This window comes from Macaca thibetana, chromosome 19, assembly GCF_024542745.1.
Source record: "Macaca thibetana thibetana isolate TM-01 chromosome 19, ASM2454274v1, whole genome shotgun sequence".
Classification (NCBI taxonomy): Eukaryota; Metazoa; Chordata; class Mammalia; order Primates; family Cercopithecidae; genus Macaca; species Macaca thibetana.
This window is the reverse complement of record NC_065596.1, coordinates 46,236,555-46,252,904: the sequence shown is the minus strand read 5'-3', so window position 1 is coordinate 46,252,904 and position 16,350 is coordinate 46,236,555. Positions and strand designations below refer to the sequence as shown.

Sequence of the window (16,350 nt, the reverse complement as noted above, 5' to 3'; positions counted from 1 at the left end):
TGGGAAGAGTGGTGAAGACATCAGGGTGTGGGGTTGGAGATCTGTATGCTGGGGAGGGGAGGGCTTTACTTCTGTTCCAATAGTGAATGTTCACAGTCTGGGCAACAGAGTGAGAACTCTTCTCTACAAAAGCCCCAAAAACTCAACTAGGCGTCATGGTGTGTGCCTGTTGTCTAGTCCTAGCTACTTGGGAGACTGAGGTGGGAGGATGGCTTGAGCCCGGGATGTCGAGGCCGCAATGAACCGTGATCATGCCACTGCACTCCAGTCTGAGTAACAGAGAGAGACCTTGTTTAAAAAATAATAATAAATAAATGTTTAAAAATAGTGAATGTTTGTTTGGAAGTAAAACCTGCACAAATGTTCTTGCCAAAGAACCGTCTTTGAATTCAGGATGAATTCACATTTCCGAATTCAAATCTCAATTCTGCCGTTCTATGACCTTCAATATGTGAGTTTCTGTGTCCTCACTGTAAATTAGGGACAATACCTACCTCACAAGGTTGTAGGATGATGGTCTAAGTAAAGTGCTTAGGACTGGGCTCCAGCACACTGTCTTCAATAAATGAGAACTATGAGAAAGGCAGGAAACCAGCAAGTACCTCCCCATTTCCATCCCTGGATGCTTCCCTAGAGGACTAAAGAGACTCTTCAAAACCAGAGTTTCAATTAACACATTAAAAAGTTTCAGCCTCACAAATTGTCAAATAAATTAACAGAAGAGTTATACGTCATTTTTTCACATCACCAAAAAAATGCAAAAAACAAAACAAAACGCCAGGCGTGGTAGCTCACGCCTGTAATCCCAACACTTTGGGAGGCTGAGGCAGGCGGATCACCTGAGGTCAGGAATTCGAGATCAGCCTGGCTAACACGGTGAAACCCCATCTCTACTAAAAATACAAAAATGCTTGTAATCCTAGCTACTCAGGAGGCTGAGGCTAGAGAATAGCTTGAATCCGGGAGGTGGAAGTTGCAGTGAGCCAAGATTGCGTCATTGCACTCCAGATCAGGCGACAGAGCGAGATTCCATCTCAAAAAAACAAACAAACAAAAACCAGGCCATGTGCGGTGGCTCCTGCCTGTAACCCTAGAATTGAGGAGGCCAAGGCAAGAAGAACCCTTGAGCCCAGGAGTTCACCACCAGCCTGGGCAACATGGTGAGACCCCCTCTCTACAAAAATTGAACAAAATTGGGCCAGGTGTGGTGGCTCATGCCTGGAATCCCAGCACTTTGGGAGGCTGAGGTGGGTGGATCATTAGGTCAGGAGTTCAAGACCAGCCTAGCCAATATGGTAAAACCGCGTCTGTACTAAAAATACAAAAATTAGCCGGGCGTGGTGGTGCGTGCCTGTAGTCCCAGCTACTTGGGAGGCTGAGGCAGAAGAATCGCTTGAACCTAGGAGGTGGAGGTTGCAGTGAGCAGAGATTGTGCCACTGCACTCCAGCCTGGATGACAGAGTGAGACTCCATTTCAAAAAAAAAAAAAAAAAATTGAACAAAATTAACTGGGCATAATGGGGTACATCTGTGGTCCCAGCTACTTGGGAGGCTGAGGTGGAGGTCTTTTGAGACGGAGTCTCGCGCTGTCACCCAGGCTGGAGTGCAGTGGCCGGATCTCAGCTCACTGCAAGCTCCGCCTCCCGGGTTCACACCATTCTCCTGCCTCAGCCTCCCGAGTAGCTGGGACTACAGGCGCCCGCCACCTCACCCGGCTAATTTTTTGTATTTTTTAGTAGAGACGGGGTTTCACCGTGTTAACCAGCATGGTCTCGATCTCCTGACCTTGTGATCCACCCGTCTCGGCCTCCCAAAGTGCTGGGATTACAGGCTTGAGCCACCGCGCCCGGCGGAGGTGGAGCTCTTGAGCCCGGGAGGCCAAGGCTGCAGTGAGCTATGATAGTACCACTGCACTCCAGCCTGGGTGGTGACAGAGCGAGACCCTGTCTCAAACCAACCAACCAGAGTTGATTTTGAAGTTTTCTGGTGGTACAATGTACACACCAACCCCCTTCCTTTTTAGAGCAACATTAACTCTTACTCAAATTATTGTGCCCATCTGTCATTCGGCAATAGCAACAGCTTCTGCAGGCCATCAGGCCATGGACTGATCCCTAAGACCTCACCACTGAAAGGTAGAAGTGGTATTAATGAAAATGCAGTTAAGACTGGGCGCGGTGGCTCACGCCTATACTCCCAGCATTTTGGGAGGACCAGGCTGGCGAATCACTTGAGGCCAGGAGTTCAAGACTAGCCTGCCCAACATGGTGAAGCCCCATTCTGCTAAAAATACAAAAATTAGCCGGGCGTGGTGGTGCACGCCTGTAATCCCAGCTACTCAGGCAGCTGAGGCACAAGAATCACTTGAAGTTGGGAGGTAGAGGTTGCAGTGAGCCGAGATCATGCCACTACACTCTAGTCTGGGTGACAGAGTGAGACTCTATCTCAGGGGGGGAAAAAAAGAGCTGTTGGGTTTCCTCAACACTGTTCCATCCTCTAATGTATGCTTGGCACACAGGTGCTGGGATCCTGCAAATTCAATGGTGAGGGCTGTGGGAATCGAGGCACAGGAAAAGTATGAGTGAAAGATAGGTTTCATATGTAGTAAGACAAGAAGTGTTAGCATTGCAGTGTTTTGGCAAGACTGAAAAAACGCAAAGCTCCTCAACTCTCCAAACAAGTCAGCAGGGATGAGGCATAATAGTACACGGAGGAAGATCATTGGCTTCAGGCCCATCTTCAAGGTGGCACAGTCAGAACCACACAGAACCCAAGACCCCATCTCTACAAAATAAATTAGGCAGAAGTGGTGGTGCTCGCCTGTAGTTCCAGCAACTTGGGAGGCTGAGGCAGAAGGATCACTTGAGCCCAGGAGGTTGAGGCTGCAGTGAGCCGTGATCGTGCAACTGCATTCCAGCCTGGGTGACAAAGCAAGACTCTGAAAAATAGAAAAAAAAAAAAAACAAAAAAAAACAACAGGCCAGGTGTTGTGCCTCATGCCTCTAATCCCAGCACTTTCGGAGGCCAAAATGGGATGATCCCTTGAGGCCAGGAGTTTGAGACCAGCCTGGCCAACATAGCAAGACCCCATTTCTAATAAAAATATAAAAATAAAACCTAACACAGTAACAGAAAACCAAACACCACATGTTCTCACTCATAAGTGGGTTGAACAATAAGAACACATGGACACAGGGAGGTGAGCATCACACACTAGGGCCTGTCAGAGGGCAGGGGGCTAGGGAGGGATAACATTCGGGGAAATACCTAATGTAGATGACGGGTTGATGGGTGCAGCAAACTACCATGGCATGTGTATACCTATGTAACAAACCTGCACGTTCTGCACATGTATCCCAGAACTTAATTTAAAAAAAATCCTAGGATTTGGAACTCTATGTATATAAACATTAAAATGTATGTTTATATATGTCTATAAAGAGTGAAATAGGCCGGGCGCGGTGGCTCAAGCCTGTAATCCCAGCACTTTGGGAGGCCGAGACGGGCGGATCATGAGGTCAGGAGATCGAGACCATCCTGGCTAACACGGTGAAACCCCGTCTCTACTAAAAATACAAGAAAATTAGCCGGGCGAGGTGGCGGGCGCCTGTAGTCCCAGCTACTCGGGAGGCTGAGGCAGGAGAATGGCGTGAACCCGGGGGAGCGGAGCTTGCAGTGAGCCGAGATCGCGCCACTGCACTCCAGCCTGGGGCACAGAGCAAGACTCCGCGTCAAAAAAAAAAAAAAAAAAAAAAAAAAAAAAAAAAAAAAAAAGAGTGAAACAATAAAAATCTCTTTATATATATATCAATATTTACTATATCTATTGTATAATTTATATACATGTAACAGGTAGGATACACATACACATAACCTACTATGTATTTTTTTGTATAAACAGAACCCTAATACATTAACTTTTCAAATGTTATGTCATTTATTTTATAAGATTATTAGAATTTGTTTTGTTTTAGGCCAGACACGGTGGCTCATGCCTAGAATCCCAGCACTTTGGGAGGCTGAGGCGGGTGGATCACCTGAGGTGGGGAGTTGGAAACCAGTCTGACCAACATGGTGAAACCCCGCCTCTACTAAAAATACAAAAATTAGCCAGGTGTGGTGGCATGTGCCTGTAACCCGAGCCACTTGGGAGGCTGCGGCAGGAGAAACACTTGAACCTGGGAGGTGGAGGTTGCAGTGAGCCAAGACCACACCATTGCACTCCAGCCTGGGCAGCAGAGCAGACTCCATCTCGAAAAAACAAATAAATAAATAAAAGGAAAAAGAGTTCAACAGAAGGATTTGGAATAATCTCTGGGGAGAGGGGGTCTCAGAAGCAAGGCTAGCACAGCAGCCTAGCATCCCCCCAGTCACATACTCCTATTTTGTCTCCACCACCCTCCCCGACGTATGCAGAAGGCAGCAGAATGGAGAGAAAAGCATATGGGTGATTAAACCAAATGAAATGAAATCAGGCTTGAATTCAAGCTCTGCCCTGCCTGGATTGAATCTGACCTTGGGCAAGTCATCTCAATGCTTTTGACTGGAGATTCCTTCCCTGCAAAATGTTCTCACCTAATCAGTGTGAATATTACTGTTATATAGTACTTGAGACTAACTAGATGTTCAAACATTGGCCAGCCATTCCAACAATCCATCTCTCACAATAAAAATCTGTTGGCTGAGCCAAAGTCCAACTCCAGGGGGATTCAAGTCACCACCCCTATGTCCAGACACATATTATTCAGAATCTCCTTTAATTCCACAGCCCCAGAGATCATGCCTACCTGCATTTGCTCTTGGGGATCAATGAGAAAATCAGATGGCCTTGGGAGACAAGGCCCATATCAGGCCAGGAGTCAGGGACAGGGGTGTCAGAATCTGATTTCTCTGAAAGTTCCTGCCGCCAGCACAAGCACCCTTGAGCTTTTCCACAGAGCCAGGGACCTCTAGTGGCAAGAGTCATGCTACCTCCATCTAGCAGTAAAGTGAAGGCCCTGCTTGAGAGCCATGCCCATGAACAGCAGGTCATTCTCTTCAGCCCAGCAAATGTTTACTGGGCTTGTACTATCCCTGCTACCTGCCAGGCCCACTTCTGGGTGCTGGTGACGCAGCCATGAGAGGTAAGACCCGTGACTCCCAAATTCCACTCTATACACTGCTGGCAACTTGGTCTTTATTGATGGTTTCATTTTTGGGGTCACCAGTGCTAAGATGTGGAAGGTGGGGGGGCACCTTTTTGTGTGTCAAGGACCCCAAAGCACCCACCTCAGGAGAGAATAAATCCAATTTAGAACTTACAAGGTGGTAGGGATGGGAAGAGGAAGGGACACAGTATGTACAGATGCTTAAGGGGATGCTGGAGGGCCTTCAGCAACAGGGCATGGAAGTGCTGAAGAGGAAGTCAGGCAGAGTCAGCCACTGATCTGGACCCCCTCGGCCTCGGCCAGAGGGTAGATCTCAATGGCTTCCACAAGGGGCAGCGCCTCCACAGCAGTCTCCATCACGGCCAGGCCAACGGCAGCCTCCGCCTCTGCCAGCTGCTGCCGCACAGCTGCCTGATGCTGCTGCTGATGGGTCTTGCGGTGCTTCCAGAGGTTGGAGAAGGAGCGGTAGCTCTTGCCACAGTCAGGGCAGGAGTAGGGTCGTTCGCCTGTGTGGATGCGGCGATGCTCTGCCAGGCGCATGGAGATGGCAAAGGCCTTGCCACATACTTCACAGGCAAAGGGCCGCTCACCTGTGTGCAGGCGCCGGTGGTCTTTCAGGTGGGTACTCTGACGGAACGCCTTGCCACAGTCTGGACATGGGTACGGCCGCTCACCTGTGTGGATACGCCGGTGCACCTGCAGTGATGTCTCTGTGCTGAACAGCTTCTTGCACTCGCTGCACTCTAGACCCCGGCGGCGGGCAGGGGCTGCAGGGGCTGCTGTAGCAGTGCCTCCAAGGCCTGCTGGAGAGGCAACTGGTGCACGAGTGGCCCGTGGGGCTCGAGGGGCAGGAGGCTCCTTAGCCAGGACCTCTCCAGGCCCAGCAGCAGCATGGGCCGCCTCGTGTGCCTGCAGCCGAGCAGCTGAGCCCACTTTCTTGCCACAGGTGCCACACTCAAAGCGCCGTGGGGCCTGGGCAGCAGCGGCTGCACAGCGGTGCTCCCGGAGCCGCAGTGAGGAGGGGAAGGCAGCCCCACAGGATGGGCAGCGGTGGGGCTGGCGTCCGGCATGGACCACGAGCTGGTGCACCTCCAGCAGCCGGCGCAACAAGAAAGAGCGGGGGCATTCACGACACTTGTAGGGGTATTCACCTGTGTGATGGTAGCGGTGCATGAGCAGGCGGTAAGGGCGGTGAAAACGCACCCCACATTCCTGGCAGCGGTAGGGGAAGTGCTGGGCATGCACCAAGCGGTGCTGCCTCAGTGTGGAGCTCTGTGTGAAAGCCTTGCCACAGTCCCCACACCGATAGGGCCGCTCTCCTGTGTGTGTGAGCCGGTGGCGGGCCAGGTTGGCAGGCGAGTTGAAGGGCTTGGAACAGTCAGGGCAGGGGAAGGGCCGCTCCCCTGTGTGCGTGCGCAGGTGATTACGCACATGAGACTTCTTCTTGAACATCTTGCCACAAATGCTGCATTTATGGCGCCGCTCCAGCCGGTGCACAAAACGTTGGTGCCGGGTCAGCTGCAAGGCCTTTCCAAATTCACGGCTGCACAGGAGGCAGCGGTAGGTGCCTGGGGCAGCGGGCCCTGCTGAAGTCTCCTCAGACACAGGGGGCTCAGGGGCCTCTGGCTCTCCAGTCTCTGCAGGGGCTGGCTCAGGGAAACCAATGACAGGTTCCTCTGGTGGGACTGGTGTTGTGGGCAGAGGGACACCCCCTACCCCATGAGTACGCCGGTGATAAAGGAACTTGGTAAGGTTGACAAAGGTCTTTCCACACGGACATGAATGCAGAGGATTTGGGGTGTGGGCTCGCCGGTGGGCCAGGAGGAGGGCCTCTGTGCCAAAGGCCAGGCCACAGTCTACACACAGGAAGTGTGACTCGCTGCTGTGGTCTCCAAGGTGCTGGTCCAGACTGGAAGGGCTGGGGAAGACACGACTGCACAGGGGGCACTTAAAGACGCCCTCCCGGTGACTCCGCAGGTGCTGCTGTAGCTGGTGGGGTGAGAGAAACAGCTGGTCACAGGCTGAGCAGAAGAGTTCCTGTGTGGCTGCCCCGCCTGCTTCTCCACTGTTGTTCCTCCGGGCCCTGCGCCCCCGGCGATCCCGCCCAATGGCTTCACCATTGCGCAGCTCATAACTATGGTCAGAAGCTGGCACGGGGTCAGGCTGAGACACAGGCACCTCTGCAGGTGACGAAGCCTGCACCTCCTGCTGTAGGGCAGGCTCCTGAGACTCGGGGACAGGAGCAGGGAAGTGAGTGGCCTGGTGCTCCAGGAAATCCGCTGGCAGCTGGAAGAGCTGGGAGCACTCAGAGCACTTGTAGAGGAGCAGCTCCACCTCGGTCACCACCTCAGTGGTGGTGGCAGCGGCAGATGGGACAGTCGCCCCTTCCCCACCTTCTTCTGCCTTTCGATATGAGTGCTCCACAGCCACTCGGGCCTGGCCCACAGGAGGCCCTAGAACAACTGGGGACCCCAGGACAACAGGGGCAGGAGCCTTGGTGGGTGTAGCCCGGAGATGTGTCTGCCGGTGGTTCAGCCAGAGCTCCTGGCTGGCAAAGAGAGCCTTGCAATCCACACATTCGTAGTGGATGGTGCTGGAGCTCAGGGGTGGTGCCTTGGGTGGTGGCTCAGCTGGCACTGCCTCCTGGGGTGTCATCATCTTCAGGTGCAGCTCCTGGTGCTCCAGGAGCTGGCTGGGCGACATCAGCAGTTGACCGCACTCCAGGCACTGGTACTGGCTCTCCTGCACAAGGGTCTGATAGAGGCCCGTGCCTGAAGCTGTGTCTGTGGCAACAGTGACTCCGGGGTCAGCCACGCCCACCAGCTCAAAGTGCTGCTGGGGCACGTGGGAGTTTTGGTGCATGAGCACCTCTTCCAGGGATCCATAGAGCTGGTTGCACTCAGAGCAGACATAGCGGTGCTCAATGTACAGGACTGTCTCCTCTGATTCCTCAGTCATGGCGGCAGCAAGGCCCTGGGCTGGAAGAGGGGACAGTGGGGACAAACCAGTTAGGTCACCGATTCCTCAGCTCTTCCCTTTATCACTCTCCACTACCAATACCTTAGATCTATGCCCCCTCTAAGTTCTTCCTTCGATTTTTAAAATTCTGCTTCCCTCCTAATAATCCTTCCTCCCCTCAACATAACAAACACCAAACACAAAATCTCCCAGGCAGTCCCTTCCCCAGGAATTTACCCAGTCTCACCTCTACATCAACTTGCATCAAATTCCACCCACCAGATCCTTGTAACCTGTTCAGTCCCCTCATCTCCCACACCTCACAGTGGGCCCCACAGTTACACCCAGCACATGGGAACCTCCACTCAGACCTCCTTCCACTGACTCCTTTTCTTACCAACTCACATCACCCCATTCCTCTCCAAGGTACCCAACTGAAACCCCATATAGGCCTTCCCCAACTGTTTCTCCCAGCCACACCCCTCCCATGACCTCTGCTCCTTCTCCCAGGTTCTCAGACTTCTTTTTACACCCAGACCAAACTGCCCAACGCCCCACCACTCCACTTTCAGCACTGTACACGGTGCCACCCCTCCCCTTCACACGCAACTCCCCTGCTACCCACCAACTCTTCCTCGGGTGCCTGGATTCCTCACGTCAAACTATATCCCTTCCCCACAATCAGATTTTCTCACATTGGCCTAACTTATCTCCACACCCAGACTTTGCCCACCTTAACCACTTCATGATACCCAGCCCTGTTTAATTACTTAAACTCTTCTACAAATCAAGGCTCTCTCCAACCCTAATCCCCTATCCAGAATACCCAGACCCATTTTCACAAAGGCCTACTCCTCCCTGTTTCAGACGTAGACCCTTCCACCACCCTAACTCCTGTCTCCAGGGTATCTTTCCACTCTTTACATTCATCACCTCTTCTTTGTACCAAGACCAAATAGACAATTCTAATCCCCTTTGGGATACCCAGGTCCCCTCTTCCCATTGATTAAAACCCTTCCTATTCATACACAGCCACTCATTCAGGGACGCCCATACCCTCACTTCGTATCAACCTATGCCTCTCTTGCAAACAGACCTCCCCCTGCCCCGGCAAATCCATCTCAGGAATATCCAGATCCTCCTTCACATTATTAACCCAATCTTTTTTAATTTGCGAGAAGACCCAACCCACCCTAACACATTCTAGGGATGCTCAGACCCTCCTCTTCGTAGCAACATAACTCCTTTGTGTAAAGATCCACACACACTCAACCCATTCCAGGGATATCCAGACCGTCTTTCACAACGGCTTAAGCTCCTTCTACACACACCCCTCCTGCTGCCCAAATCCCCTTTAGGGATACCCGGACCTCCTATTCTCATACAGAACCCCCATCACCACCCTACTCCAGCAGACAGACCCCTTTTCCTCACACTCAAGCCCCTCTCACTAGCCTACTACTTTGGGGGTACTCAGACCCCCAACGTCTTAGCAACCTCTCAGTCTCATTCCAGGAATTCCCAGGCACTCGTCACTTTAGCACACAGATCTCTCCCACCCTACTTCCTCCCCTTCCAATAACCAAATCCCATCTTCACCTTGGCCTAATTACCTGTACTTAAAAAAGACTACCTTTCCCGGCTCATTCTAGGAACACCCAAACATCCTTTTAAAATACACATAACCCTTCTTTGTACAGAGACCTCTCTCCACGTATTCCAAGGGTACCCAACCTCCTGATACATGGTTTAAGGCCTCTTCACATTATTTTAACCCCATCCGTTACAACTGGACCCCTCCTTAGCTCTAAACCGCTCCCTTGGGGATATCGATTTCCTAATATTTTTTCACACCAAAACCCCTCTCACTGCCCCAGTTCTTTCCAGGAAGAACTAGATATTTTCCCCCTCCATTAACTTAATTATCTTTCTCACGCCCTAAGCCCCTCACTGGGCACCCAAGTGCCTCTAACCGGCCCAGCCCCTTCGTCCTGGACTTGCCACACCACCAAGTCCTTTACCCCAAACCCTGGGGAGCGGCGGAGCCCTTCTGGGACAGCTCTGAGGCCTCCCCTTCCCGCCCAGGTGCCCCGCCAAAGCCCCAGCCCAAGCTCCGCCCCTCCTCACTCAGCCCCGCACGCGACTCCAGGCCCCTTCCCCACCTGCCGCTCGGGCCCGGCCCCCGCCTTGCTGCCCGCGCGCCCGGTCGGCCGTTGGTGCCGCTCCGCCCTAACTGCCCGGCGCGCACCCCCTCAGGCCCTCAGTGCGCAGGCGGCCTGGCGAGAGGAGGCCGCGGCGGCAGGGAGGGCAGCCCGGCTAGGCTTTGCGCGCCCGCTCGCGCTCACCTGCTTCAGCCGTCTCGCACGCCCCGGGCCCGGGCCACGGCTCCCCTTGCACGGCCACCCTAACGCTGCGCCCGCTCTAGCTCTCGCGTCGCCTCTCGCCTGCTCCGTAGCCTCACTCTCGCCCCCAGCTACTCTCAGCAACGCCCCTCCCACCTTCCTCCTCGGCCGCCGCACGGACGGCCGGACGCAACCAATCATCGCCCGCTCGGGCCCTGCCGTTCAGCCAATCGAAGTTCATGTCTCTGAGGCTTGGGCCAATAGTGAGGAGCATCGAGATTTCCCTCAGCGCCCAACCAATCCTTTAGCGACGTTCCCTCACCGGTCAGCCCTCGGGTGGGTAGTGCCCGCCCCTTTAATCCTCCCTAGAGGATGCTCCTCCTCCTCCTTGACTCCGCCTCCGACGGCTCCAGTGGGCAACTCTGAGCGGAGGGCGGTGCGATGACGTCAGGCGGCGGAGCGCCGCCGCGGGCGCCATCTTGGGGACGCCATGAGGGAGTCAGCGTTGGGGTCAGGGAGAGGGAGGGAAAGATCCTGGGAAATTGAGGCACGCGTCACCCCGAGGGCTGGAACCGGGAAATGGAGGCACAGGAACGTTTGTGGTTTCCCCGAGGGTCAGAGGGAGAAAGTGAAACCACTTAGCGTGATGGGGCGAGGGTAAACTGCATTCAGTGCCAGTCACTGAGAAAAGAAACCAAGGCTCCAGACTCACTTTATTAAAAGGAGGGAAATGAAGGCGACAGGAAGAAACAGGGTAAAGACCGAGGGGACTTTTGGGAACTGGAGAGAGGAGAAATGTCAGAGGGGAAGCAAGGAAAGCGAGGATATCGAGAAAAAGAAGAAGCAAGGACAGACAATTTCACTGGAAGAAACAGGGAATGTGGCGGGTAGAGGACCTGAAGGACAATCGGGGTGAGAGCCTGAAGGAAGTGAGCCATTAGCGGGCGGACTCCACTCCACGTCCTTCCGGGGTGACTCTGACCCTTACACCTCGAGAGCGGGGCCCCATGTGTCCAAGGGGCTCTGGCCATTCCTACTCACCTCGTTCCTGCGCCCCTCAGGGCCTTGGGAGGGAGTTGCCCCAGTACTGTTAGAAACGTTTCCAGGCAGGGCGCCGTGGCTCACGCCTGTAATCCCAACAATTTGGGAGGCTGAGGAGGGTTCATCACTTGAAGTCAGGCGTTCGAGACCCACCTGGCCGGCCGGGCGCGGTGGCTCAAGCCTGTAATCCCAGCACTTTGGGAGGCCGAGACGGGCGGATCACGACGTCAGGAGTTCGAGACCATCCTGGCTAACACGGTGAAACCCCGTCTCTACTAAAAAATACAAAAAACTAGCCGGGCGAGGTGGTGGGCGCCTGTAGTCCCAGCTACTCGGGAGGCTGAGGCAGGAGAATGGCGTAAAAACCCGGGAGGCGGAGCTTGCAATGAGCTGAGATCCGGCCACTGCACTCCAGCCTGGGCGACACAGCAAGACTCCGTCTCAAAAAAAAAAAAAAGAGAGACCCACCTGGCCAACCTAGTGAAACTACCATCTTTGCTAAAAATACAAAAAATTAGCTGGGTGTGCTGCCTTGTGCCTGTAACCCCAGCAACTCGGGAGACTGAGGCACAAGATTTGATTGCACCCAGGAGGCTGAGGTTGCAGTGAGCCGAAATCGTGCCACTGCACTCCAGCCTGGGCGACAGAGCGAGGCTCCATCTAAAAAAAAAAGAAACGTTTCCAGACCTACTCCCTGAACCCAAGCACAGAGGAGTTTCAGTTTCTCGGATGAGGAAACTCACTCTCAGAACTCTTATTTATTTACCTACCTGATGACAAAAGCCACTATGGGATGCGTCTCACGGTGAGACCCGGGACCAATTCATCAGCTTTGCTATGGTCATTTAGTCATTAGATGTCCTAACCTCATGGATTAAATTATCTAACAGCAGGCCTGTGTAGTTAAAACAGATTGCCGGATTGGAATCCTGGTTTTAGGGCAAGTCAACTATCTTGAGCCTAAGTTTCTAATCTGTGAAATGGGGCTAATCACAACCCATCTCATGGTGGTTGTGAGGCACAGAGTAAAAGACATCTAGGAGTTACTCTTTATTTTATTTTATTTTATTTATTTTTGAGACGGCAGAGTCTTGCTCTGTCACCCAGGCTGGAGTACAATGGCGCAATCTCGGCTCACTGCAACCTCCACCTCCCGGGTTCAAGCGATTCTCCTGCCTCAGCCTCCTGAGTAGCTGTGACTACAGGTACTTGCCACCATGCCTGGCTAATTTTTTTATTTTTAGTAGAGACGGGGTTTCACCATGTTGGCCAGGGTGGTCTCAATCTCCTGACCTCATGATCCACCTGCCTTGGCCTCCCAAAGTGCTGGAATTGTAGGCGTGAGCCACTGCACCTGGCCTATTTTTTTAATTTAATTTTTTGTTTTGCTTTGTTGTTTTCTGGAGAGGGATCCTGTCGCTCATCGCCCAGGCTGGAGTACAGTGGCATGATCTCAGCTTACTGCAACCTTCGCCTCCTGGGTTCAAGTGATTCTCCTGCCTAAGCCTCCCGAGTAGGTGGGACTACAGGCACACACCACCACTCCCGGCTAATTTTTGTATTTTTAGTAAAGACGGGATTTTGCCATGTTGGCCAGGCTGGTCTCAAACTCCTGACCTAAGATGATCCACCCCCAACTCGGCCTCCCAAAGTGTTGGGATTACAGATGTGAGCCACTGTGCCCAGCTCCTAATTTTTTTTTTTTTTTTGAGACAGTGTAGCTCTGTCACCCAGGCTGGAGTGCAGTGGTGTGATCTCAGCTGACTGCAACCTCTGCCTCCCAGGCTCAAGCAATTTTCAGCCTCCTGAGTAGCTGGGATTACAGGCATGTGCTGCCATGCCCGGCTAATTTTTCATATTTTTTGGTAGGGACGGGTTTTTGCCATGTTGGCCAGGCTGGTCTTGAACGCCTGGCCTCAAGTGGATCTGTCTACCTTGACCTCCGAAAGTGCTGGGATTACAGGCATGAGCCACCGTGCCCGTTTTTTGTTTTTTTGTTTTTTGTTTTTGTAGAGATAGAGTCTTACCATGTTGCCCAGGCTGTCTCAGAACTCCTGGGCTCAAACCATCCTCCTGCCTTGGCCTCCCAAAATAGTGGGATTACATGTGTGAGCCACTGTGTCTGGCCAGTTGTGATTTTTATTAGTATCTCTAGGAGCCTAATAACTAACATCTCTTGAGTGTATTATGACGTGCTAGGTATTATGCTCAATGTTTACATGCATTATTCAGTTTAATCCTCTCAACAATCATGTAAGGGAGAAACTGTCATACTGACTTTACAAAACATCGAAGCCCAGAGAAGTAACTAGTCGTGGTTCCCATAGTTAGGAAGAGTCAGGATTCCAACCCAGGAGTTGACCTTAAGGTCTCCATTCTTGGCCCCCAGGCTCACCTGCCTGGCAGGTGGGAAGTTCAAGTGGTTCGATGTTGAAGGGATGAATGCAAGAAGTAAAGGAAAGAGCTGATGGAAATTAGTGAGCTAAAGCTAGGCTTGGCCTGCTTTGAAGCAGTCTGGGTTTGCCCTTAGGGCAAAATCACCTGGGATAGGTGCCAGAGAAGTGGAAGCCATGCTCAGTTTTTGACAGGCTGTGTGATGTTGGGCAGATTCTTGCTCCTGCTGAAACTTCCTTTTCCCCACTTGAAAATCTGAGGATCGGGCTGGGTGCGGTGGGTCACACCTGTAATCCCAACACTTTGGGAGACCCAGGCAGGCTGATCACCCGAGGTCAGGAGTTCAAGACCAGCCTGACCAACATTGAGAAACTCCGTCTGTACTAAAAATACAGAATTAGTCGGGCATGGTAGTGCATGCCTATAATCCCAGCTACTCGGGAGGCTGAGGCAATAGAATCACTTGAACCCCGGAGGCAGAGGTTGCAGTGAGCCAAGATGGCGCCGTTGCACTCCAACCTGGGCAACAAGAGCAAAACCCCATCTCAAAAAAAAAAAAAAAAAAAAGAAGAAAGAGGGCCGGGCGCGGTGGCTCAAGCCTGTAATCCCAGCACTTTGGGAGGCCGAGACGGGCGGATCACGAGGTCAGGAGATCGAGACCATCCTGGCTAACACGGTGAAACCCCGTCTCTACTAAAAAATACAAAAAACTAGCCGGGCGAGGTGGCGGGCGCCTGTGGTCCCAGCTACTCGGGAGGCTGAGGCAGGAGAATGGCGTGAACCCGGGAGGCGGAGCTTGCAGTGAGCTGAGATCTGGCCACTGCACTCCCACCTGGGCGACAGAGTGAGACTCCGTCTCAAAAAAAAAAAAAAAGAAAAGAAAATCTGGCCGGGTGTGGTGGCTCACACCTGTAATCCCAGTACTTTGGGAGGCCGAGGCAGGCAGATCACGAATCAGGAGATCAAGACCATCCTGGCTAACATGGTGAAACCCCATCTCTACTAAAAATACAAAAAAATTAGCGGGGCGTGGTGGGGGGCACCTATAGTCCCAGCTACTCGGGAGCCTGAGGCAGGAAAATGGCGTGAACCCGGGAGGTGGAGCTTGCAGTGAGCTGAGATCGCGCCACTGCACTCGTTTGGGCAACAGAGCGAGACTCCATCTCAAAAAAAAGAAAGAAGAAAAGAAAATCTGAGGATCCAGGTAACTTCTCAGGCCTTTTGCTTGGACTTCCCAACTTGATTTGGGTTGTGTAGGTCTCTCTTCTCTCCAGATGATATAGGAATAAGCTGAGGCCTGGACTGGTCTTTCTGGAGGTGGTAGCACAGGACTGGCTAGGATTTCGGGGACAGGTTAAATTTAGAGTGGATGGTGGTCATTATTATTTTTTGTGTGTGTGTGAGATAGAGTCTCGCTCTGTCTCCCATGCTGGAGCGCAGTCGCATGATCATGGCTCACAGCAACCTCTGCCTCCTAGGTTCAAGCGATTCTCGTGCCTCAGCCTCCCAAGTAGCTAGGACTAAAGGAGCATGCCACCAGGCCTGGCTAATTTTTGTATTTTTAGTAGTGACGGGGTTTTGCCATGTTGGCCAGGCTGGTCTTGAACTCCCAACCTCAGGTGGTCCACTTGCCTCAGCCTTCCAAAGTGCTGGGATTACAGGAATGAGCAACCGCCCCGGTTGAAAGGATGGTGTTCTGTGTTGAAGTCCTGCATAAGCAAAGTCCCAGAGGCAGGTGTGAGTCTGGGCTTTTAGGCCTGGCTGAAGCTGAGTGTGGTGTTTGAGGGGTGGGTGTAGATGTTGACCAAGTGGGGTAAGGAGGTGTGTGCAAAGTTGGTGGTCCTTCAGTGTCAGATATATGTGTCAGATGTGTGTCCAGGATGCCCCACATGCCAGCTTGCAGAGGGCTTCCCGTGCTAGGCTGGCATGTGGTCCAGGAGTTGCCATGTGCCAGCTGTGTGTTCGAGGCATGCGGTCACATGTGCTGTGGGCTGCACGTGAGTGTGTCAGTGTCTCCTCCCCATCACGAGCATCGGGGGTGGTGGTGAGTCACGGGCTCAGCCTTCAGTGCCAACTGTCATGTTTCTTCCCCCCAAATTTCACCCCCCCAGCCAGCCATGCACCACCCACCCCCACTCCAAGATCTGTGTCGCTTCTCTCTTCCATCCCCCTACCCTGCTCAGCTCCTTCTGAGAGGCTTAGAGTGTTCCCTGAGAAGGAGTCTCCCACTTCTCCTGGCTCTGCCCTCCAGCTCCCTGTCCTTCTCCTATCCACCTTTCCCACTGCCTCTCTGCTCCTGCGACTAGATAGTGAGGGCCCCTTCTCTCCACCCACTCATCTCTGTGGGTCCCAAGGATTTCTCTGTGCACCACAGGGAATTCCCATACTCACCACCCATCCCCTCACCTCTATAGGAGCTATTTCTATTGGGAGAAGCTTGCCCCGCATCTCCAGGCTGGCAGCTCCTG

General features: G+C 52.8%; 2 protein-coding genes across 5 annotated transcripts in view; one reads left to right on the top strand and one right to left on the bottom strand.

Annotated features, from left to right (window-relative positions):
* Nucleotides 1-16,350, top strand: part of ATP1A3 (ATPase Na+/K+ transporting subunit alpha 3) — a 193,556-nt gene that overhangs the window by 64,359 nt on the left and 112,847 nt on the right. The gene's annotated exons all lie outside the window — the stretch shown is intronic.
* On the bottom strand, nt 5,163-10,616 carry ZNF574 (zinc finger protein 574). 4 transcript variants are annotated; one of them, XM_050768420.1, is made up of 2 exons: nt 10,451-10,616; nt 5,163-8,125 (listed from the first exon to the last, which is right to left on the bottom strand). In XM_050768420.1, the coding sequence occupies exon 2, from the start codon at nt 8,103-8,105 to the stop codon at nt 5,415-5,417; it is 2,691 nt and encodes an 896-aa protein (XP_050624377.1). In that variant the 5' UTR covers nt 8,106-8,125; nt 10,451-10,616; the 3' UTR covers nt 5,163-5,414. The 4 variants fall into 4 exon arrangements, with proteins under 4 accessions (XP_050624377.1, XP_050624378.1, XP_050624380.1 ...); XM_050768421.1 differs by lacking the exon at nt 10,451-10,616 and adding an exon at nt 10,268-10,330; XM_050768423.1 differs by lacking the exon at nt 10,451-10,616 and adding an exon at nt 10,127-10,192.